Source organism: Chelon labrosus (genome assembly GCF_963514085.1).
Source record: "Chelon labrosus genome assembly, chromosome: 7".
In the NCBI taxonomy this organism is placed as follows: Eukaryota; Metazoa; Chordata; class Actinopteri; order Mugiliformes; family Mugilidae; genus Chelon; species Chelon labrosus.
In genome coordinates, this window is record NC_140343.1 from 15980604 (window position 1) to 16004315 (window position 23712).

Consider the following 23712-nt stretch of genomic DNA (forward strand, 5'->3'; position numbering starts at 1 on the left):
ACCACTGACAGGAGAGGTAAATGACATTAACAGTCTTATGACGATCCAGTGTTCTGCTGGGCAATGTTTGGACCTGGCATTCATGTGGATGTTACTTAGACATGTACCACCCACCTAGACCAGACCAGGCACCCCCACCCCATAGCAATGACACTCCTTGAAGGCAGCAGCCATCCCCAGCAGGATGCAGACTGACACAGGCACACACACAAAAACAGTTTAGGAACAACTAAAACAAAAAAAAACATGAAAAACAGCACAAGGTGTTGACCTGGCCTCCAAACCCACTAGATCCCAAACTGATCAAGTATCTGTGGGATGATCCACAGAGGCCCCTCTCCTCAACCCACAGGATCTAAAGGCCCCCACTAACAGCATCCTGTTGCCAGACACCACAGGACACCCTCAGAAGGACCATGTCCATTCTCTGATGAGTCACAACTGTTTTGGAGGCACAAGGGAGACCTACACAATATTAGGAAGGTGTCATCACCTCCACCTGTCATTCCCTTGGTTTTGAATGAGTGAAAAGCACATCATTCCTGTCTCTGAGGATGAAAACCCTCCTAAGAAACCTTCATCTGAGGCAACAGGTGAATGATTTCTAATAATATCTACAGGGGAGTTTTGGGGCAGAGGCCTTGGAATGGGTTGGAGGATGTATTTACTGTTACTGGGTTGTGGGAATATGTATACATGTGATTGAGGTTGGAATATTAGGATTATAATACTAAGTAAAAACTAGAAAAATACATGTGATACACAAAATATTGTCCCATTATTGATAATGACGTGCAAAGTCAAAAACTATTTTTTAAATCTTAATCTGTGTTCACTGAAAATCTTTTTCAAACTCCTTTATTCCTGCACACATGCCAACTAAGAAGCTTACAAGAACAGCTTAAGTGCTGAGGTTTCTATTACCAACCTACTGTAAGCTTTGGTTAGTGAGCAGTGCTGATGTTTGAGGCATGTCTGACCTCTCTTTGGTGCTGCCTGTGAAGATGCATGAGAAGAATTTCAACAAACTGCCGTATGTAAGAGTGGTGTGGTGAAATTTAACCATGAACTTCACATGAAGTAAAGTTCATGACCGCCACACCACCCACTGTTCACCATGCAACTGTTTGGTACCCTGGGTGGAGGAAAACATTAAGTAAACAACGGGTTTAGTAAGTTAGTAAGGTTGCAAGATCAGCCAGAGCATTAAAACCACTGACGGGAGCAGTCAGTAACATTGACTATCTTGTGACGATACAATGTTCTAAAAGGGCTTAGGAACAACTCAAAAAACATGTTTTTCCATCTACAGTGAATTTAAATGATGAGTTTAAACACTTTTCTGTGAAGCAAAAACCTCTCAAAACATCCAGTCCACTGACAAAATGTTCAAGGACAGAAAATATTCCTGGTTTGGCAACCTGCCCTGCAGTGAGCGAGGAGGGAAGGTGGGAGGATGCAACTCCCATCCTCTGGAGCTTGACCCATTCAAAGCAAGTGATTGAGAAAAGGACCACACAGACAGACAGTGGATCATGTTGGACGTGGTCGCGTTGTGCAGCGGAGCGTTGCTGCTCTGTTGGACCAGGCTGTGCGTTGCTCAGCAGGTCTCACACAGAGAGCAGCTGATCCCAGCCCACGGCCCCACACTAACAGGTCAGACTCTGCACAGTTTTGTACCTTTGTATTTAATTATATTTAATATTTTTAATTTTGAGCATGTTTGCATGCGGTTCCTGCCTCCAGCTTGTTCTTCAAGTATTTGTTTTTCCAATTCAGGGCACACCTTCCCATCAACAAAGACCTCCTCAGCTTCCACAGTCCCTCAAAATGCACCGTGCTTTGTGGATGACATTTTCACAGCGCTGCGTGAAGGAGTGGGGGACGGCGGGGAACTCACAAACAGCACTTTGGCTTTGTTTGGAATCTGCCCCGCATCTGATAATTCATCAGGCTCAGTTTTACTAGAGCTCGCTACGGAAATAAGAAGAAACCAGAGAAAGGGACCGGAAGTTTTGCTTCCAGCTGCAGGTGACGGCTCCTTTCTGAACGCAAAGTCGTTTGTTTGATTATTATTTAATCTCATGGCATGTCTTGTTTTCTCCATTAGTGCTTACGACAGAGGAAGACGGGCAAGGAGTGCTCACGTTAGTATTTGACCTCCCACCGTCTCCCTTGTTCAAGCTCAACCCCGTGCTGCTCCTGGCGTTTGAAAGCCCCCCGTCAGGAGGAGACCTGGACGTGGCTTTCACTAGTCAGTCTCTGCAGCCTAACTCTCAGGTAAATAAAGACCTGCAGTGATTATTGTATGAATAACATTATTAAATCTGCAGTGGAAATGGTTTAGATATACAAATGGTGTTTCACTCTTGCACATTTTTGCCACCTACAGTAAATGCAGTTGCACGCAGACCTTTAATTTCCCTGTTACTGTCTTTTCTAGTCTGTGTGCTTTTCAGGGGAAACACAGTACCTACTACTAACTGGAAAATCATCAGAGGGCAATGCTGACCAGAAGTGGAGGATTTCTGCTGAAACGAAATCCCCAGACATGAGTGAGATATGCCTCTGCTGTTTTCATTTTCTTGTTTATTTTTACGCCCTCATTTCTCACGTTTCCTTTTGCAGGGCAAAACCTAAAAGACGTCCTCATTGGCGGAAAATCAGGAAGTGACATGCGCATGATACCGCTTCTGCTTTTCTCTGGAGAAACAGGAACTGATATAAGGTTGTCTTAGATTTCATGTTCCCTGTTGAAATTTAATATTTTTCAGAATGGGGCCCAGTGACATTTTTTGCTTTCTTTCACAGACACATAGACTTTTCAAGCTCACCCCCGGCCTCCTCGCAAACCCCCTTCCTCTGCGAGCTGAAGCGGTTCCTGAGGGCCGCCCTGCCTCAGGAACAGCCCGAGTCCCCTCTGCTCCAGCTGGACTCCTTACAGTCCCTGCCTCCCCTGTCGCTCGGCCTGTCCTCCAGCGAGACGTTTCTGGCGGGGATGATCAACTCCTCGGCCCCGATCATCTTCTCGTTCGCCGGCTGGGGCTCCGTGTACCCGGTTAATCACGGAGAGTTGTCCCTGTCCTCTGCACTGTTAGAGGAGCTCAGGCAGAGGTTGGAGCAGTATGTACGGCAGATAATGGAGATAATAAGGGAGGAGGATTTGCCTCACAGAGCCACGGAGACGCTGGAGAGACTCAAAGAGCTCAGTTTGTTGCAGAGGAAGGACCAGGTAGCAGGTGATGTGGGCAAGAAAACAGTCTCATAAAGAGTAGTTTTTGTCAGATGCACCCCAATAGGAGGCTAATAAGAGATGCAAATTTCAGCAGACCTCACAGTGTTCAGTATTATTCTGTAGATTATCTATTCAACACCATCATTTTGGATGCAGTCACACTGCAGCATAAACCTACAGCCTGGAAGACAAAGCAAACTTCCCCCACCCACACATTTTTTGTGGTGGAAAGTTGGTCTGGAACCTCTCTCTGTCGGGCCAATCAAATCGTTCCAGTGGGCCTCATGCAGTGACAGATAAGATAGTAAAACATACTCATACACAATATGGAAAGAATATGGAAATAGGGATTCAAATTGTTGACAACTAAATGGCTGATTGGTTGTAGGACTATCCAACTGCATGCAGTGAGACTGAAAATGCTGAAATAAATTCCTGGGGGAAAAAAATGATTTATTGCAGGCCAGAGGCCAAAGGCAACTGAACTTGTAGAGTTTTTTTAGAAGACCACTCATCTGAGTAGCTTCTTCAGTTCGAGGGGACTGGTGGGACGTTTGAGGTTTAAATAGGAAACTTCTTCTGAAACTTGCTTGTTGTGTAAACAACCAGAAACAGGCGCAGTTAATTTCCATTAACAGTCTGGTATTTACCTGTCGTTGAAGGGGGGACTGTTTTGTCCCCCTGGTGGTTTCCGGCCTGCACCAGGGGGACAAAACAGTCCCCCCCCCCCACAACAACAGGTAAGTACCAAACCGTTAATGGAAATTAACTGCGCCTGTTTCTGGTTGTTTACTGACGAGAAAAGTGCCTAAGAATATGTGCTGATAGGGGAAATTGTGACTCTTGGTGAGCCTGTTTAACTCCACTTGGTCCAGAGATGTTATTTAGCTATTTAATTGCAGATATTTGAAGTTGCATGGTTTAAGTTAGCATTTGCTCAATCATTATGTTGAGCTACCTGACTCACCCATTTATCCAATACCTTTAGTTAATTCATTCAAATTTTAACATTTATCCAGTATGCTTAGCAATCCAATTCAACAAAATTATATCCTCTTCTTTAAAAAGAAGAAAGTAGCATCCCTTGTTGAGAACTACAACAAAAGCAGTGTGGACATATTTGCATTTTCCTCCTGACGTAAAATTGCACATCTTGCTATAAAGACCACGTGCGATAGAACCAATATTCAACTGATCCTTCTTGTTTTCTCTTCTGCATCCAGCAGGGGAGACACAGTACCGTGCATTTCTTCTGCTGAAGGCCTTGCAGACCGTATCCCACAGGTACAACGTGCAGAGAGGACTGAGGGCCACCAGGGCGGGCCCCGACAACCCGGCGAGAAACAGCGTGTGTGGGCTCAGGAGCCTCACCGTGTCCTTCGAAAAGCTCCTCCTGAGTCCGCACACTGCCAACATTTACAACTGCCACGGCTCTTGCACTTTCCCGCTGGCCAACGCTAACAACCACGCCGTCCTGCTCAACTTCCACATCGAGAGCCACACCGTGGACGAGCGGGCGCCGTGCTGTGTGCCCGTGGCCTACGACGCCCTGGAGGTTGTGGATTTTAATGAGCACGGAACCTACCTCTCTATTAAACCAGATGTGATAGCAAAGGAGTGTGGGTGCCGCTAGTGCCGTGTTCTTCCTTACAGTGTATTCGTGACATATTTTTAAATATTTTTTTTGGCCATAACAGATTAAGGAAGTGTCATTTAATTGTTGCTTCATTATCATGTATTTGGTGCATGCAGTATTTATACACTGGCAGTGAATGTCTGTTAATTCACTGAGGTCTCTTGAGACTAAATACATTCACAGAAGTAGCTCGTCAAACAGAAATATTATTATCTAACTCAGTATTTAAATATTTAATCAGATATTAATACAATACCTATACAATATAACTACCTTTCTGAGACATTGTGAATAAAAGCCTTGGTTTGATCAAATCATTATCACTGAGAATATTAACCTAAAGGCTGCCAATGATAAGCTGATCGTTACTGCTGATGACAACATTTTAAAGTGTGTTGGTATGTGGCATTTCAAAGTGGTTGTTACTAAAATGAAGACTTTGTCAAGTGATGATTAAATACAGAATAAACTTTTCCCATTCTTTATTCAGAAACTTGTCGTTGTAACATCTGTTTGTCGACCATTCGTCTTTACTTCAGCTGCTGTATCGTATATATTATTCTTTAGCTTTGGGTTTCAGGATGATTTTGCTGCCTAGCGGCTTTTTTCTTCTCCTTATCACTCCGACCTCTTCAGATCCCCACCACCACATGACATTGACATTGTCCCATATGGAAATCTGGAGGCAGACAGCGGAAAACAACACAGTTTGATTCACACAGTAACGGAAAAAATGAACCACTATAAATAAGTCTACTTTAATTACATATTTTCCCAATCTCCTTTTTTGCACATAAAAAGAAATCAACCCTTCAATGGAGTGACAATCGTATATTATTGCATAGGTTTATTCATATCCAGAACTTACTAACTATACATGCAGCAAGCTACAATTGAATAAAGCCACTTGTAGAGAGTTATGATCGTCTTCCTAACATGTTGAATGAACCCATCAATGTTGACGTCTACAGGATTAGACTCTTTCATACGTTCCATACATTAGTGAACCTGTTGTTATTATTGCACAACTTGACTTGAATTTTGCCAAGGATGATAAGGTAGACGGACTTAATCCAGCTTTAAAAGCGTTTGTTATTGTTGGTTGTTTGCGAGTTCATTCACAAACAACTGCCCCTGATTTTAAGTGTCCATATAAGCTCAAAGTTGATGCCAGGGCTCATGGTGCACATGCTGTGTTATTACAAGAGGACTGAAATGGTATCAGTCAAGAAGCTCAGCAAGCCCCAGATGGATAACAGCACCACTGAAAAGAAAACACTTGCACCACTGTGTGCTCTGCAGCATTTTGGGCTTCATGTTGGCTCCACTACCCCAGTAATGGCTTCAGCTAATAGCTTTCTCTGAATCTCCCTGAGCGTGATGAGTAGAGGGTTTAGCTGTGCACTGTCAACTCAGTGCTGCCACTGATGCAGCAAATGAGGTCAGTTGAATCCACTAGGGCAAATTATCTGTGTCTGCCGGCAAGTATTACGAAAGACAGACAATACCTGAGTTAGTGAACCATCCTGCAGACTTCCAATGAAAGACCTGATTCCACTTTCCTCAACAAATGAATCCACAGCCTCTAGAAAACAAAATAATATAAGACTGTGAATGCCTATTGATTTAAAAAGAGGTATTAGCTGTGATGCTAAAGTAATAAAACAATACAATAACTGTTTGAATAACTGTCATCATAAGATCATTTGACATATATTCTTCCTTGCTGCTGTTTTTAAAGTGACTGAACATGATTCCCAGCACTCACCATGCAGTTCATTAACTCCTGAGCTCACAAGCAGCACAACTAGCGCCACCACCAAACAGCGGTTCATAGTGACGCCCTTCCATGGATTTGGGACATCACTCAAATTTTCCATGGACAGAATCCGTTCATAAGACACTACGAACGAAGACACACAAATAAGACACGTGCATTCACAGTCGTTTTCACAAAATGTGTTCACTCAGATGGTTGTTTGGGACGAATGTACAGTATGTCTTACTTATAATGTTTTCAGATGGTCCAACTCTGGCTTCTAAAGTGCTATAGGTGGAGGTGTGAGGTAAAATTGGATCCAAAATGAAGCTGTAAAACGAAGAGTTAAGTTTTAGTTAGTACCCGCGACTGTACTGCCGTTCACACAGTCTTTCAAACTATACTGAGACACACTGGTTAACAAGACGGCTTAAAATAGGCACACGCAGCTCTTGAAAGAGACAAATATGACTGCAGAGTTCAATGTACAGAAAAAAATAAACCAACCTGATTTGTTCCTTTGGTTGTGGGTCACTGTAGACGTGCAAATCAAAAGAGTTGTGTTGTTAGTGATTTCTGGTCAATGAGCACCAGAGACAGTGTTACACGCACCGTGCTGCTTGGCTTCTTGATTGACAGGCACAGATGAGAGGTGTGGAAAAAAAAAGAAAAGGACTTTCATAGTGTGCCCCATTCTGTTGATGTTCACCAGCAGTAAGCCTATAGGTGGACAAGAATGACCAATATCAGCCTACACCAGTCTAGAAAAGCTAGAGTGGGTAAGATAATTATACTTTCAAGAGGAGACAGACTAAATAAAGACCTGTTATAAGTGTAACTAGTCAGTTAGAAAGGCATCGGAGCAATGGGGACCAGAGAGACTTAAGAGCATACTGACAGTATAGCTGTTGCAGGCACATGGAGAGTTTTTGACACACATATTCGAGTGACGTGGGAGTTACAAATCAAATTCTCTACAGTACTCTGGTACTGTAACATAGACTGACTGACGTGTTCACTTAGTCTAAGTCCTACTTCCCTTCAAGAATAACTCACAGGGAAATAATGTGTATTTGCGATATATATATATGTATACAAGCCCTGCGATTGACTGGCGACCTGTCCAGGGTGTACCCCGCCTCTCGCCCCATGACAGCTGGGATAGGCTTGTGAAGTTTGGGGGCCACATACAGCCCAATTTGATTTCAGAATAACAACCTATAAGTCACGGCAACTCCAGACTTTTTTCCCATTTGTTTTAGTGCAAAGAAAAACAAGTAAATTAGGAGGATGTTTACAAAAAATGACATGTTAAAATAACTTCAATTTGGGCACATTGCTGTCTGCTGCTTAGCCGTGAAGTCCCATTGTTGTGTTCAGTCCACATCTCTTTCTAAAACAGTGGACAAATTGGGAATAGCAGCTATTTTCATTGAAAAATTGGAGCCTTCTATGTAATTTTCGCACTTTGCAAATTCATGCTGCGGGCCGGATTACACCCTCTGGCGGGCTGCTTTTGGCCCGCGGGCCGTATATTTGACACCTGTGCTTTAAATGAACTGAAATAAAAAAGAAAATGTTGACTTTAGAAGAAATAAAACAGAGTGAAACAATGTTGTGTACTGGTTATTCAAGAAAGGTGTGTAGTTTTAGTCTTAATATAGACAAAAAGGCAAAACAAATCATTCTTAAATAATAAAAAGTACATTGGAAGGAGCAAATTAATCTTGGAAACTCAGCCGCAAATAAAAAGGAAATTAGGAAAAAACAGAATTTTATTGACCGTGGTCAGGATCCACAGGCTTTAATCTTTAAATGGTTCAATCAAAGGGTTCATTAAGTGCGTCATGTTTGACAGTGAGCGTCACGGTGGACGGGACACTCCCCTGCTGCCAAACACCGCAGCTGCCAGCTCTGAGCCCAACATAAGGCGAAGAGGAGAGGACAGAGGCAGCAGCTGGTGTGGACGCTGGCCGGATGGTTAAATCTAACCTACAGACGATTTTGAATAGTCATTGTTTTGTTAGAGAAAAAGAGAGAAACTTATCCGAGATGCCTGTTATTGAGCAGTCCAGTAATAAACCTGAAATTGGAAGGTACGTCGTTGTCAGCTGGGGATTTAGCAAGCTAAGCTAAGTTTAGTAGCCGCGGCCTAGCTAGGGTGTACGGTGTATTTACCCAGAGTGGCTAGCGCAGTTCTTCATGTTTCTTGTTTACATAACAGCAGTGTTTATCCCCGTTTGTAAAGCGCCCCTTAACCGCCCCGATTTTATTAGTTGAAGTTTCATTAATGATTTCACGTAATTACAAAGTCGCCTGACTTTTTTAACAGTGTGCCCGATTTGTAAAGGTTTCTTGATCATCGTTATCCAGCAAATAGACAAAACTCACAGTCAACGCTGCTGTTAATATTCATAACCTAGCTAAGTAGCTAAGCTAATGCTAATACGTTAGCAATACGTAAGCTAATGCTAACGTATTGCTAAACGGTTAGACGCCGCATAAATACCTTAGCTAAATGCCAAGCTAGCTAAGTGCTAACTAGCGTATGTTAACTTAGATGTTTTTTTAAATTAAAATAGAAAAATAAAATAGAAAGGCCTAATAACGGTGGATTAATTTGTCATTTCAATTCCACAAAAATATCAGAGCTAATAATTTTACCTAACGGCTAATGCTATAACGTTAGCTCATATCGCGTATATTTTCATCGTTGACTTTTTAACAGTTTTATTTTTTCGTTGGGTTTATTATTAGAAGTTAGTTATAGTCTTGTGAGAATATAAAGGTGCTAAAATATATACATGAGGTTACGTAAAGTTAGCTTGTTGCTAACGTAAGCGTAGCAGAGATGATGGCTGGATGATTCATTTGGCTTGTTGTTTTTTTTTTGTTTTTTTTTTACCCCATGTTTGGCCCTCGGGCTCAGGTGTTACCGATAAGACATCGTGTGACTTATCGAAAAGGATTTCATAAGCTGAATTGGTTTTTGGGCTGGGTGATGCGGTCACATAGTTAATCAACGTTAAAAAAAAAAAAAAAAAAACAACCGCTGTGTTGTGCTTTAATCTAACTTAGTTTTATATTAACCACTGCGGGGGCATTTGAGACGGCTTCAGTTCCCGTTAAAATGCTGATTGATTAGAAATTAGCCCTATGTAGGCATAAACTCCCTGAAATAATGGCTCATATAATCCCAGCGCAGCGATTAGCCTGGAGGTGGTGTTATATCAGTCGTGTCCTGACACGATTTCTGTCGACGGTTATTCGTGCCGTTATAGTGTTGTTGTGAAGCACACGTTGGAAATTTCCACTGCGCTACAAAAGGGGGGTGGTGTGGGAACTGTGAGCCCACTGACTGATGACATACACTACACAGAGGGTAATCATTCAAATGGTGGATTCAGTTGTGTTATTTTTCTTGGGATTTAATGTCTAGATACACCGAGATGACACGGAGGTTGTTGAAAACATGTCAGAGGATTATATCATTCTGGTTTTGTTTTTTTTCGTTAGGGTTTTAAGATGCCAGCAGGTGCCTTCTTAAACCGATACAGATCAGGCTGGTGTAACAGCACGTTGTCCATATGAAGTGAACATTTTACCCCCTTTTAAAATACCTTTGTGCTTCACATGACCATTTAGATACAAGGGTGTGCGTACTCGTGTGACCAGAGCAGCTGTTTTTAAAGGCATGAATGCGCCTTGCTGCTGCCTATTGTTCATTTTCAAAGAATTACTGAAGCTGAATGAAAACCCTGATCTCTAATACAGGGAGAAGACGTTGGTTTTTCCTAATCTGATAATTGGATTTTCCGAGTAACGGCGTTAGTTAGTTTAGATCTCGGAGACCTTTGCGAAAACCAGGCGATACGCTTGGATATTGACACGGCTGGTGATGAGAATGACACCGTTTCTCATTTGGCCTTCACACATCTGCTCCACATATAGCACAGCAGTGGCATTTGCGCAAGAGAGCATCTGTGTGTGTGTGTGTCGGAGAGCGTTCCCTTTCGCTGTGGTGCTGCTGCTTAATGGGTTTCCTTCCCAGAAGGAGCTGTGCGAACGGCGCCCGCTCTCAACACTGTGAATGTATGCAGTCACACGCACAGGCCTCGGCGAGCCAGGCGGAGTCGTTGAGAGTACTTTGACAGAGCTCCGAGTTAAAATGGCTGAGGGCTGGTGTTCGTCTGTGCGTGGTAACCTGGAGTGACGCGGTTAGTGAAGGGGATAAAGCAGGCTAATGGTTAAACAAATGGAGTCTGTTCCTCTGGCAGCTTTCCTCTGAGAGTAATGCAACAAGCTTAAAGTGACCCCAGCGAAACCAGGACACACAAATACACTATATTACCAAAAGTATTCGCTCACCCATTCAAATGATCAGAATCAGGTGTTCTAATCACTTGGCCTGGCCCCAGGTGTATAAATTCAAGCACTCAGGCATGCAGACTGTGAAACAAGACATTTGTGAAAGAATGGGCCGCTCTCAGGAGCTCAGTGAATTCCAGCGTGGAACTGTCATAGGATGCCACTTGTGCAACAAGTCCAGTCGTGAAATTTCCTCGCTCCTAAATATTCCACAGTCAACTGTCAGCTCTATTATAACAAAATGGAAGCGTTTTGGGAAAAACAGCAACTCAGCGACGAAGTGGTAGGCCACGTAAAGTGACGGAGAGGGGTCAGCGGATGCTGAAGCGCATAGTGCAAAGAGGTCGCCGACTTTCTGCACAGTCAATTGCTACAGAGCTACAAACTTCATGTGACCTTCAGATTAGCCCAAGTACAGTACGCAGAGAGCTTCATGGAATGGGTTTCCATGGCCGAGCAGCTGCAGCCAAGCCACACATCACCAAGTGCAATGCAAGGCGTCGGATGCAATGGTGTAAAGCACGCCGCCACTGGCCTCTAGAGCAGTGGAGACGCGTTCTCTGGAGTGATGAATCACGCTTTTCCATCTGGCAATCTGATGGACGAGTCTGGGTTTGGAGGTTGCCAGGAGAACGGTACATTTCAGATTGCATTGTGCCAACTGTGAAATTTGGTGGAGGAGGAATTATGGTATGGGGTTGTTTTTCAGGAGCTGGGCTTGGCCCCTTAGTTCCAGTGAAAGGAACATTGAATGCTTCAGGATACCAAAACATTTTGGACAATTCCATGCTCCCAACCTTGTGGGAACAGTTTGGAGCGGGCCCCTTCCTCTTCCAACATGACTGTGCACCAGTGCACAAAGCAAGGTCCATAAAGACGTGGATGACAGAGTCTGGTGTGGATGAACTTGACTGGCCTGCACAGAGTCCTGACCTGAACCCGATAGAACACCTTTGGGATGAATTAGAGCGGAGACTGAGAGCCAGGCCTTCTTGACCAACATCAGTGTGTGACCTCACCAATGCGCTTTTGGAAGAATGGTCAAAAATTCCTATAAACACTCTCCTCAACCTTGTGGACAGTCTTCCCAGAAGAGTTGAAGCTGTAATAGCTGCAAAAGGTGGACCGACATCATATTGAATTCTATGAGTTAGGAATGGGATGGCACTTCAGTTCATAGAATGAGTAAAGGCAGGTGAGCGAATACTTTTGGTAATATAGTGTATGTTGATTGTGAAATGTAATGCCTTCCTGCATGAACAAATACTTTTTCTTCAGAAAATAGAAATGAGGACATAGACTTTAGAGTCAGTATTTCTCTCGCGAGTTAGGAAATTGTAGTTCATTTCACTGAGTCATCTGTGATGCAGTATTTTAACATAAATCACTCCTGCTTCCTCTCTAAAGTCAAATCATCAGACAACACATAAAAACGTATATGTCTAAGGTTGGGCACAGTTACTGATTGAACCCTGTTACTTAGACTTGTGAGACTCACTCGGCTCTAGCAAATGTTTTACTGTCATTTCAGAGATGAATCACTCGGCAGTGTCATGTGTGCCGCCCCGGTTGTTTATATTGGGTCTTTGGTTTGTGTTTGGTAGCAGAACCTCTGGTCAGTACACTCGCCTCACGATGGCTCCGTCTGCGTTTGTTTCACTTTCCAGTATCTCCAGTCCCAGGAGGTGCTCCCGCTGTTGCAGTAACCCGTGTCCGGGGCCTCTGTGGTGCTCCTGATGCCCCTCTCCCACCCCTGAAGATCCCAGGTGGGCGAGGGAATGATCAGCGGGATCGCAATCTTTCAGCTAAGCTATTCTATTCTGTAAGTAATATTTTTTTCCAGCAGTTTCCAGCAAAGCGTTTTTTTTTTGTTTTGTTTTTTCATCCAGACTGAACATGTTTCTTTCCTCACGCTTTTCCTCTCTGTCCTCCCAGGATGCTCAGTTGCTGGTTCTTGAGGAGCCTCCTCCAGCCAACGGCAGAGTGCGTTTCTTGCTCTTTGAGCCCCGCCGCTCTGAAGGCAAGCACTGTGTCTGGAGAGCGGCGCTGAAAGGGGGGAACCTTTACGTTGAAATCCCTCCTGGAGCTTTGCCCGAGGGCAGCAAAGACAGGTCAGCAATCATATCAAATAAATATATCACATACTTTTGTGAAATGACAGTAAACATGGACTCTTGTGTTACTAGCCAGTAGATTGGTTGTTGTACCAAAAGAACGTCTGTAAATGTAATAATTGTTTGAGCCTGATAGACATCAAGTCTTTATGTGAGATCTGCATTTATGTTGTGATACATTTTCGTAGAAACGTTATGACATTGTCATATTTTTCTTTACTTATTAACAACCTTGTGGTGAATCATTAACACGTTTTACCTGCTGTGTTTTTCTACAGTTTTGCTCTTCTGCTGGAATTTGCTGAAGAGCAGCTGCAAGCTGATCACATATTCATCTGCTTTCATAAGAGCCGTGATGATAGAGGTGAGACTGTTCATCTGAGTTTCTTAAATTGTTAATATAGGTACTTTGAACTTTAACAATGTGTTGTTAAGCATTTGTGAAGTGTACGTTAAAAAAAAAAGGAAAAATTCCACTTTTTTCAAGAAGTTGTCGAACTGTAATGTATGTATGTAACTTGTAATTTTTTCTACACTGCCTTTTAAGATTTTTATGCAACATTTCTATATTCATATTACCAAATCATTAGTAAATTTTTCCTTACCGTCTCTCCATGTGTCGTCTCTCCTCAGCATCCCTACTGCGTACATTCAGTTTCCTGGGCTTTGAGATTGTGAGACCGGGTCATCCCCTCGTCCCCTCCCGCCCTGACGCTTTCTTCATGGCTTACAGCATCGAGCGAGACTCCTCCGATGACGACTAATATGACGCTGAGCAGTTACAAGTGTTTGTTGTTCTCATTTCTATCCAAACCCACACGTCTTTTATCATTTCTGGAAATCAGTATATTATCAAAGTTCAGTACAGTTGAGGCTCCTCTTCCGTTTTACCTTTACCTACCATGTGCTGTGTTTCGATGATATTTGCACTAGGGTAAGATGTTAATGTACCAGGAATGTAAACCAAGCGCCCGTGCAACATCTGGGCTGTGCATCCTCACCACTGTATTACTCTAAATGATGTGTAGTGTTGACTTTCCTGTTCACCGTTTCCACAGTATATTTATGATAAATTCAAAGTAGAAATGTTTTCATAGTGATCATCAGTTGATTCCCCTGTTAATAATGTTTTTTTTTTTTTTTTAATGTGTGCATGATTTTAATTAGTTTTGATTCACTTGATAGAAATATGCATGTTGTAACTGTACTAAATAAAAGTGCTCACCTTAAAAAGTGGCATCTGTGGTCTACAGACAATGTGTTATTTGAACGTATCTAGGTTTCCTGTAACATACCTTCATTATGCATGCCAATCATGCCCAATAATTCTGTCTTTGTAGTCTTGACATGAAGAATTAGGACACTGAGTCCATTCAGACAATCTCCTCCATGCATTTCTCAGTGTCGCAATCATTTCTACGCAGAAATAGCTGCGTGCAGAATGTTTTACACCTCTGCATACGGCTATGCTGTGGGTGTGATCTTATAATGTGAAAATACTTGTGACACAGTTCCGGGGATTTCATTGACTTGCTCTTGTAGGTCATGATTTATTAATATTCAGGTCATCTGTCCATCACAGAGCTAACATGCAGGCAAATGACCGTTTACACTTTCATGCGCGCCTGTTGCCAATTTAGAAATCACCATTTAACTTAACAAGCATGTCTTTGGGCTGTAAGGGGAAGCACGCAAACTCCACTCAGAAAGGCCTGCTGCTGAATCAAAACAATAACCATCTTGCTCTAAAGGCGACAGTGCTAGACTTGAGTGTTAAATAATATAATAATATATATAATCTTCTGTAGCTATTATTACTCAATTTGTGATTAAACGACACAGTTAAAAAAAATCAAATGTCACAAGATCAGTTGGTTAAAAATGTCTCCCCCTCTTTCATGATGCAACCTGTTAATACCTACAGAAAGAAAAAAGCAAGAAGCTGATTGAGAACATCTTTTTTAGGGGTTTTATTGACCAGGTAAGCATTCGATTAGACCGGTTCTGCATTTTGAAGAGCAGTATTTGGACAACTGTTAAAGAAGAATGGATAGAAATTGATTTTGTTTCATAGCTGCTACTTTGGACCGTTGTTTCCCCATTGTGGGACAAATAAAGGTTTTTCTTATTCTTACAATGCTGACTGACAGTTAACGACTTACTGTGCTGACTGATAACTGTGCGAGAGTAATCAAAGGAGCGATTTCATTTACAACAGATGATAACAAGAAATCTTAGTTAGTGCTCAGAGCGCGCCACAGCGGACCGGTCACACTGACGACTGTTTCAGAGTCTGTAAATGACAGATATTGCAGGCACATGCAGTCCTCCCAGTCCAGAGCAGACTGATCCTGGACCAGGCCCCTCTCTGCCAACTTCATCACCAGCAGGGCTCGCTTGATGGTCAGCCAGTTGTGTACAGCCGTGGTTGTGGAGCCCCTGGGGTTGAAGAGAGGGACACGTGGGCCCCAGAGGAGCACCTGAAGCATGGCCGACACGTCTGTCATATGGGACTCGCTCTCCCCTTGGAGCAGGGAGGACAGATGAAGAAGGCCCCTTTGGTAGGAGGATACATATGGAACTGAATCCAGAGATGGTGAGCTCTCTTGTGGGTGAAGGCAGAACTGAATTAAGGCAGCAATCTGACATTTAATGGACGCAAGGGTTGGAGGTGCAGAACGAGCAGAAGACGATGGCACTAACACTACATGAGGAGAACTTTGGGTCCTCCATAACATCTGGATCCCCTCCATTTCTTCTTTCTGTCTGCTGGTCTTGGAACCCCTCAGCGCCTCCTGTTTCATCTTGTCTTCGCCCGCTTCCGTCTCCCTGCTGGACCACACTAGAAGGATCTCCTGGGGTCTGAGCTCAGCCGCAGAGGCACTGTTTTTGTACAGGTGGTGTGAGCCCATCAATATCTGCAGCAACAGACTGCACACCTGTCTGTCATAGTCCAAACGCTCCGCGCCCTGCAGCGGGCGATTCTCCCGAACAAAGTCCTCTAGAGTGGCGTGCGGCAGGTCTCTCTCGATGCTCACGGCGTGCCCCCTCAGGAGGAAAGACTGCACGTCGGGCACGCTGGCGTTCTCAGGATCTGCGGCGTACTCGGTGCTGCTTCCACCTGGTGGTGTAGCTGGGGTGCAGTCTGGCTGAGAGGCAGAAGAGGCCGTGCTGGTGTTGTTTTGCAGGATGTTGCTGGGTTGAAAATAGGCAATAATATCTTGCACATTCACGTGAGGTGGTTGGTTTTTGATAGTAGCTGGGGAGGTTTCATCAGCCTGTTTGTGTACCTGCAGAGAAATAAAAAAAATAAAAACACGTTATTTTTAACACAATATACAAGATACATTTGGTTGCAGCTGTGACACCTGATGACAGTTTAAAGGAAGTGTTTGTGGAACAGCAACTCAGTGTAACAGTTTCTGATGTTGATAAAGATCGTTTTTGTATTAGTGGTTTCTGCAAACGTGCTTTTCTCAGCATGCTTAAAGGGGGAAAGAAGCTGCAAGTGGCATTAGTGGGACGCTACAAAACATACAGAACAACATACAGAGCCTGTTGTGAACCCTTTGGAGAGAATAAAAGAGACTTCGCATTACCCTTAAGCCTAGCACCCTCCCGGGGAACTTGAGGCTGTGCGCACTGTAGTAAATCATGTCTCCAATCTGCTTTGGCTTGCTGCCCTCACACAGCAGGAAATCCTGAGGCTGGTATGAGCTGACGTCCCTCTCTGTGGCCTCCCCCTGCAGCAGGCTCCTGGACTCCACACTCTGAGCCATAGTTCTAAGGAAGAGTAGGTGGCGATGCTGAATCCCCTGAGAAACAACCCTCTGGTCGACGAAGCTGCTGAAGAGGTAGGGCAGATGCTCGTCTGGGGTGTCAAAGGACAGCTGGGAGAAGGACAGTAAGGGGACGGGGCTCCTTCTGTCTGGCTTAGTCTCTTCTGGCTCCTCATGCAAACAGGCGTCAGGTATGGGGGCCATCATGTACAGGGGGTTGTCAAAGTTCTGGGGGTGTCTTTGATGGGAAAAGATTGGAGACAGAGGAGAGAAGGAAGGTGCAGTGGTGCCAGGGAGGGAGAAGGTGCGGGCTAACCTCTTCTTTGGAACCGGTGGCGGGGTGCCGTCAGAGAAAAACCTCATCTGGTGTCTGGCGGGATCTGAGAAACACAGTTAGGGGGGGATGTAGGTCAGACTTGAACAAAGAGTAAGAACAGTTCAAACACAGTTTAGCCACATTTCCAGAAGCAGTTTGTTACACTTAAAGCTCCTGCAAGTCATTGTGCATTGCTCTTTAACCACCACACGCACTTTACTGAAAGTAAAAGTTTCAGAGGGTGACTTCCTCTCTTTAGTTCTCATGAACTGAAAGGCGAAGTGAGAAGAATGAACCACACATTGTAGTATGTTGTGTTTTTTCCCCCCCAAACACATCTGTGTACGTCAGCAGGTGATTCAGTGAATTAACCGTTGAGATTTAAGGGAATTTAACGCACGCAACTTCTGTTTAACTGCTCCAGATGCCTAAACTTGCTGCATCATGCTGTGGGCTTACCGTAGCGCTGGTGTATGGGGCACTGTGCTGCATGACAGTCAGTGGGTTCACTGAAGACTTCATTGAAGGCATAGCTCGGATGCTGGAGTCCGGCAGGGCTGAACGGAACACAGTCTGAATCCACACTGGAACGTCTGAAGGAATATACAGAGTTACAACTCATGAATATATGCAGAGTGAACTGGCTGCCTGCTGCTAGCCTGTATTGTAAAGTTTGTGTCTGCAGAAAGTTTACAAAAGCCTGGTGCATTTCCCATATCCCTTCTACATGCACTGCAGAACACTTGATGGACAAGCTGTGCAATATTTATTTTTAGAAACTGTAAAGCAATCTTAAAAGATCTATAAGAGACAGACCAGATATTTACTTACCTGTGCTGTTTGACAGGCAGTGCTGGAGGTTGTTCCTCTGCCGTGATGCTAGGACCAGACGCCATCAGGGAATCTGCAAAGTTACGACGCGTAACCTGCTCCTCCACCTCCTCTCTCTCTCTCACACTTCACTCCTGTCAACGAGTTCCGTGCATATGAAGCTCAGGATGCTAACTCTTAAACACTTCCCCTCTGTCAGCGTTACTCCCCTCCGTCTTATCTGTGTAGATGCATATTTTACCGTGAGCTTCTTCTTCTCTACGCTGCTCTCCGTTTATCTGCTGCTCTAATTGTTTTTTTTTAAGCCTGAGCTTGAGGTTGGCACCGGAAAAGTTGTGTCTGTTCTGAGGGCACAACTGCTCTCTGAGCTAACCTCAACGTGACAGAATGGGGAAGAGCAGTTACAGCAGAGCCCCATCAGTTTGCTCTCTCTTTTTCTTTCTTTTTCTTTCTTTCTGTCTTTCTTTCCCACAGCTGCAGTCGATCCACATTCGCTATGTGTAGCCTCAGCATGTAGTTTTGGGTGATGCAGTGTTAGCCTTTATACATGTAATGCCTTCTAGAAGGCCCGGGGCTTGCATGTGGGAGCTGTTGCGTTTACCAGCTTTAAAGGAAAGGCAGAAATACTGAAGCTGATAAAGGCAGGTGTAAGACCCAGTAACTGTTTACTGAAGTTGAGCTGTGACCATCGGGGAACGACTGCCAAGCACTTCCACAAACCTTTTTCTACTAAATGTCTGTAATGAGACTGGACTCTATTAGAGTTTTTAATATTTTGGAGATACCAAAAAAAGGATGAAGTTGCAGCTTTATTGATCCCCTGCAGGGGCGGTTCACAGCTGGCAGAGTAGCAAAACAAGTTAACATCAAGGAAGAGAATCTCTACAAGCCCATGCATCAAAGAGAGTACAAAATAAGACAAAACTAGAACAGAAACAGCAAAAAAAGAAATAGCTGCATGAGTCAATATCTGTTGCCTTTTTATGCAATATGATACATATACGGGCGGCACAGTGGAACAGTGGCGTGGTGGTTAGAACCGACGATTCACAGCAAGAAGGTTCCAGTTTCGACTGGGGCCTTCCTGTGTGGAGTTTGCATGTTCTCCCTGTGTCTGCGTGGGTTCTCTCCGGGTACTCCAGCTTCCTCCCACTGTCCAAAGACATGCTAGTTAGGTTAACTGGGGATTCTCAATTGGCCGTAGGTGTGAATGTGAATGGTTGTCTGTCTCTCTCTGTGTTAGCCCTGCGATAGACTGGCGACCTGTCCAGGGTGTACCCCGCCTCTCGCCCGATGACAGCTGGGATAGGCTCCAGCCCCCCTCCCCGCGCCCCTTCACAGCACAAGCGGTTACAGAAGATGAATGAATGAATGAGTACACTATGTGTAATATCTGTTACACCACATTACCAGTCACTGGGTAATGTGGGGTTGTGGAGTCTTAAAAACTGTTGGTAAGAAAGAGACCACTAAACACTTTGAGGCACGTGCCTCGGCATAACCAAGATGAGACGGGTTGTCTCTCATCCTTTTCTTAGCATCCACACTGTCCAGTTATGTCCCCACCTCCCCAACTCCTCTGCTTGCCCAGCTTGTTGTTACCACATCCACAACCCACCACACCACACTATAGATATCTGTAGTGTGCAGGGTAAAGGACCTGGGCCTCCGCAGAAAGAACAGCCCGCTCTGTCCTATCCTGTAGAGGGCCTCAGTGCTGTCTTTATAGTCCTGTCTGTTGTTCAGGTGCAGCCCCAGGAACTTTGAGCCCCCCTCCCCCCTTCTTATCTCCCCCCTTCTTATGCAATGCCAAAAGTGGGGCAGGCACAGATGTTTGTGTTCTATCCCCACAGCCCAAACTAGCGAAATCTATCATAGAGTAAATAGAAGGAGGCCCCTAATAAAGGGGGTTGTGGAATATTCTCCATGCACTGTCAGGCTTTCATATGTTTAAGGGGGTTTATGGTTGTCATTGCAATATGGGCCAAAAGGTTGGTGCTCCAAAAAATCGCTTGGTTTTCCCTGCCCTTATGGTGACAGGCCTTTTCCTGTGCTGGTCCAAAACCAGCTCTCTGGATTCTTGTCACATCAGAAGCTCTCCACTAGTTTTCTGTCCTCTGAGTTGAAGCGGTATATCAGAGTAGTGGAATTAAACCAAGTCTGACACCCTGAAGCATAGAGCACAAGAGTGTAAATAATAGATTAAAGTCATACTGATGTGTGATGACACCTTTCTGGTGTCAGTGACATACATACACCGACTGGTCTATGATATTCTAATGTGCTATTTCAGCCATTATCCGTGTTGTCGTGCTACCTAGAGTTTCTTCTTGTTCTGCTGAAGTAGCCCTCTCAGAGTGACTCACACATCCTCTGCGTTAAAGGCCCGTTACTCAGTTATATTTATGCAGGACGAGAGGCATCTCAATAGAAGATCCCTGCGGACAGTCTCCACGTCACCAAGGTGATGAAGCAGCTCTTCCTTCGGTAAAGCCGGCACCACAAACTTCTTCTGAATTTTCACTTCCACGTAGAACAGAAACAGAGAAGAATGCGCACATGAAAGGAGCAGAGTCACCTTCCCTATACGATGCACATACCATGTTCTCTTTTACACAGAAAATGCAGTTAATGGTAATTCTCTGGCACGTCAGGAGTTTTTGTTAATTCTGCCTACTGAAGAAGTCCCGCAGCTCTTATTTGATATATTGTAGGTTCACCAATGAATGCTTTATCCCACAAAGCTTTTGTAGCTGTCTTTGCTTCACAATAGTGGTGTATGACTGTACAGAACCAGAGGTGTTAAATTCAATAAACCTTTTAAGAGCAAACATTTCCGGGTGTCAAACACAGATATAAATAAATTCGATTGCACTTTATTCATTAATGATAATCAAAAATAGTCTCCTGAAGAGCACAGAGTGTGTTTCAGCACTGGGACAAACACTAAGGTGATCATAACAAAGGAAAGACTCCCTTTTAGTAGGAAGACAACCTGACTCCATCAGCTGGAGACCCACTGAGTAGAGACAGAAAAAGAGATGAAGGGAGGAGAGCAGCAGGAGGAAGCAGATTAATTCTTACTTGGATCTGGATGAAGCATGTTTGTAGTGTATATGATAAAATAAAGAGAACAAATGATGGATAAAGCCAGCAATCAAAGTATTAATTATTAAGAGCGCAGTGGGTATACAGTTACTGTTATAAGAATAAACAAGTGCTCTGAGCCACAGTTCTATATCAGTGATGATAGTTAATCATTTATCATCACAAATACTCATATTTCCATGTGTTTTTCCTGCTACGATGAGTCATAGTGCAGTAAAAAGTAGGTTTTAAAAATACATCATCCAAGCATAAACGCTTAACATTAAATGACATATCACCATGAACATATACGGACAGATACGTCCTGTGTTTAAACAGCCTTTTACTGAATCTGCTTCCTGTTTTGAAGGATTTTTCTGCCAACAGCACTGTAAAATGCTATCAGATAAATGTAGTGGAGTAAAATGTTGATAAAGCTCAAGTTCTGTCAGATGTTTCTTCCTTTTAAAAGGGAGTTGTTCTTCTTATCTGTGGCCAAGGGCCCACGCAAAGGGATATTAATGGGAACTAGTGAGTTTCTGGTCCGACTGAAGTAATGACTTTGGTACTACATAAATAATATTAAAGTGAGTTTAAGCTAATAGGGAGCACGGCAGAAGAGGCTTTAGAACCGCTGATGCAAATTCACAAACAAGAAATATATGTTTGGTCCACTTAGCTAAAACAAATGCACTCTAATACAAATGTTCTGCAATAAATCTTTAGGTTATAATTGTGTTTTTTTTTTTGTTTTTTTTTAAACGGTATAGAGAGGTGTTGCTTCAACTTTGCTGCCTGTATAGATATACTGAGTGGTGTTTCTGAATAGCTGAGTACAGTATAACAGAAACAACTCTCAGAATAACACAGCACGACTGAATTTAGAGATGAGCTGCGGTACATCGAAAATAAAATTCTGCTCTCTTTCTCTCCGTGCGTTCTCAAAAACCCACAAACCCCTTCTTTTGCTTACACAACCTTTTCCTCGATTAGGCTACTCTGGCCTTTTAAAGAAAGATTTAATTAAAGCAGAGATTATTTGCCTTGAAGCGTTAATGACAAATCCCTGACGTCACGCATGTAAACAAATGCTAAGTGATTGTAAATTTAGATCACCTTCTTGTGTTCGAGGGCTCTCGCTTGTATGTTCCTCCTGCTCAGACCTCTGCGTCACAGCGACATTAACCCACTAAATATTGGTGTCTGCGTGTGTGTGTGTGGGGGGGGGGTTCAGTATGCCGGCCTCAAGGACTCATTCGACGACCATCATTAAGGGCTTCTCCTATGAACCTCTTCATATGCTAAAGAAGTGTTTCTGATTTCTCTGCCCGAGGGACGCATCCAGCGCCGCAGGACACACCATACAGGCTAACTGTGGAAATTATAAATTCAGTGAGGGAGTGAATAGGAGCAGACGGCCCGAGAGGGGTTGACATTTAAGATCATGAATATGGTGGAAGAATTCATTAACCTTAAACACATGGATGACGTGTGACCCTTACGAGAATCTTAGAGGTGAACTCGCCTGATCCCCATCAGTTTGATTTTGTAGTAAAACTAATTTGAGTGCAGAAACCAAGAAGCAGATACTTTAATATCAAATACAGTTGTAAAAGACTCATTAAATATTGCAGCAGTGACAACAACTGGCACATTTTTTATGGGGTTTCACAGTTTAATCACACTGAATTCATTCATAGAAATACAGTGCAACAAGTAAATGCGACATTTAAACCTGTGATCTCAGTTCTCTCTTTTCTTTGACATTGTTTTTTTCTAGTGTCGGGAGATAAAGTGTTTCCTTATAATCTCGTAGAAGCGACGTTTGAGCTTTCCATCAGGGTGCTTTGGTGAGGGTGAAGCATTGATGGAGGAGGCAGAGGGAGTTTGTAACTCCTTCCTTATTAATCTTCCCTTTGTCTGAGAGTCAGTGGAATCTTTGGATAGTCTCTTCTTGGTTCCAGACAGGTGGGAGGAGTTGCCTTGGATGTCCTCAGTGTTCGTCCTTGGAGCTTTGCTGTGAGTCTCGTCATTTTTGTTTAAGCGCCGTAGCCCAGCTTGACAGAGCAGTGCCTCCTCGCTGGCCATCTGGGGACTCTGGCTTAGGGTGATAAAGCCGTATGGGGTGGTGACTTTGGTGAGGTGCGGCAGCGAGAGGGCAGCTTTGCTCGCAGGGTCCAGGCAATGTTCGGCCTCCTTGTAGGAGCAAGGGTAGTGCAGCTCCCTCTGAAGGAGGGATCTCCTCTTCGTTAAAGGGTCTGAGACGCACCGCTCAGCTTTGCGTTCTGACAAGACCAAACTGAGGCTGGAGAACGATGCAGATGATGAGATGGCGGGGAAGCCCGGAGAAACCGATGACTCCTGCTCTGTCCCAGGACTCCCAAGTCCTCCTCCTGACTTAGCATCATTCTCCTCTGTCTCTTTGTCCAGTGACCTCAAGCTGGTCTGCACAGAAAGACTTGGTATTGTGAACTGAGGGATGCTGCCAGGTGTCAGGATGTTTGGAAATAAGTTCTCCCGGCTCGTCTGGGAGTCTGATGAACACCCAAAGGACTTTGCGCTGCTGGTAGCCCACAAGAGTGCACGG

The 23712-nt window shown here is 44.0% G+C and overlaps 3 protein-coding genes across 4 annotated transcripts; 2 read left to right on the plus strand and 1 right to left on the minus strand.

Moving 5' to 3' along the window:
* The first annotated feature begins 1529 nt into the window (after positions 1-1529).
* amh (anti-Mullerian hormone) lies at positions 1530-6057 on the plus strand. The gene is made up of 7 exons (XM_084547789.1): positions 1530-1656; positions 1780-2031; positions 2111-2280; positions 2444-2555; positions 2629-2728; positions 2812-3239; positions 4462-6057. Exons 1-7 carry the CDS (start codon positions 1536-1538, stop codon positions 4866-4868), a joined length of 1590 nt encoding a protein of 529 aa, XP_084403915.1. The 5' UTR covers positions 1530-1535; the 3' UTR covers positions 4869-6057.
* A 2474-nt stretch (positions 6058-8531) lies between these two features.
* oaz1a (ornithine decarboxylase antizyme 1a) lies at positions 8532-14349 on the plus strand. The gene is given in 6 exon segments (XM_084548392.1): positions 8532-8726; positions 12666-12732; positions 12734-12820; positions 12934-13109; positions 13391-13476; positions 13746-14349. Coding segments are annotated over 6 exon segments (666 nt in total). The 5' UTR covers positions 8532-8607; the 3' UTR covers positions 13877-14349.
* Positions 14350-14653: 304 nt separating this feature from the next.
* LOC311490526 (inactive tyrosine-protein kinase PEAK1) lies at positions 14654-18207 on the minus strand. Of its 2 annotated transcripts, XM_084548059.1 has the most exons (4): positions 18039-18207; positions 17667-17800; positions 16712-17271; positions 14654-16402 (listed from the first exon to the last, which is right to left on the minus strand). In XM_084548059.1, the coding sequence occupies exons 1-4, from the start codon at positions 18101-18103 to the stop codon at positions 15347-15349; spliced, it is 1815 nt and encodes a 604-aa protein (XP_084404185.1). In that variant the 5' UTR covers positions 18104-18207; the 3' UTR covers positions 14654-15346. The 2 variants fall into 2 exon arrangements, with proteins under 2 accessions (XP_084404185.1, XP_084404184.1); XM_084548058.1 differs by lacking the exon at positions 18039-18207 and having other exon boundaries at positions 17667-17921.
* Positions 18208-23712: the final 5505 nt, after the last annotated feature.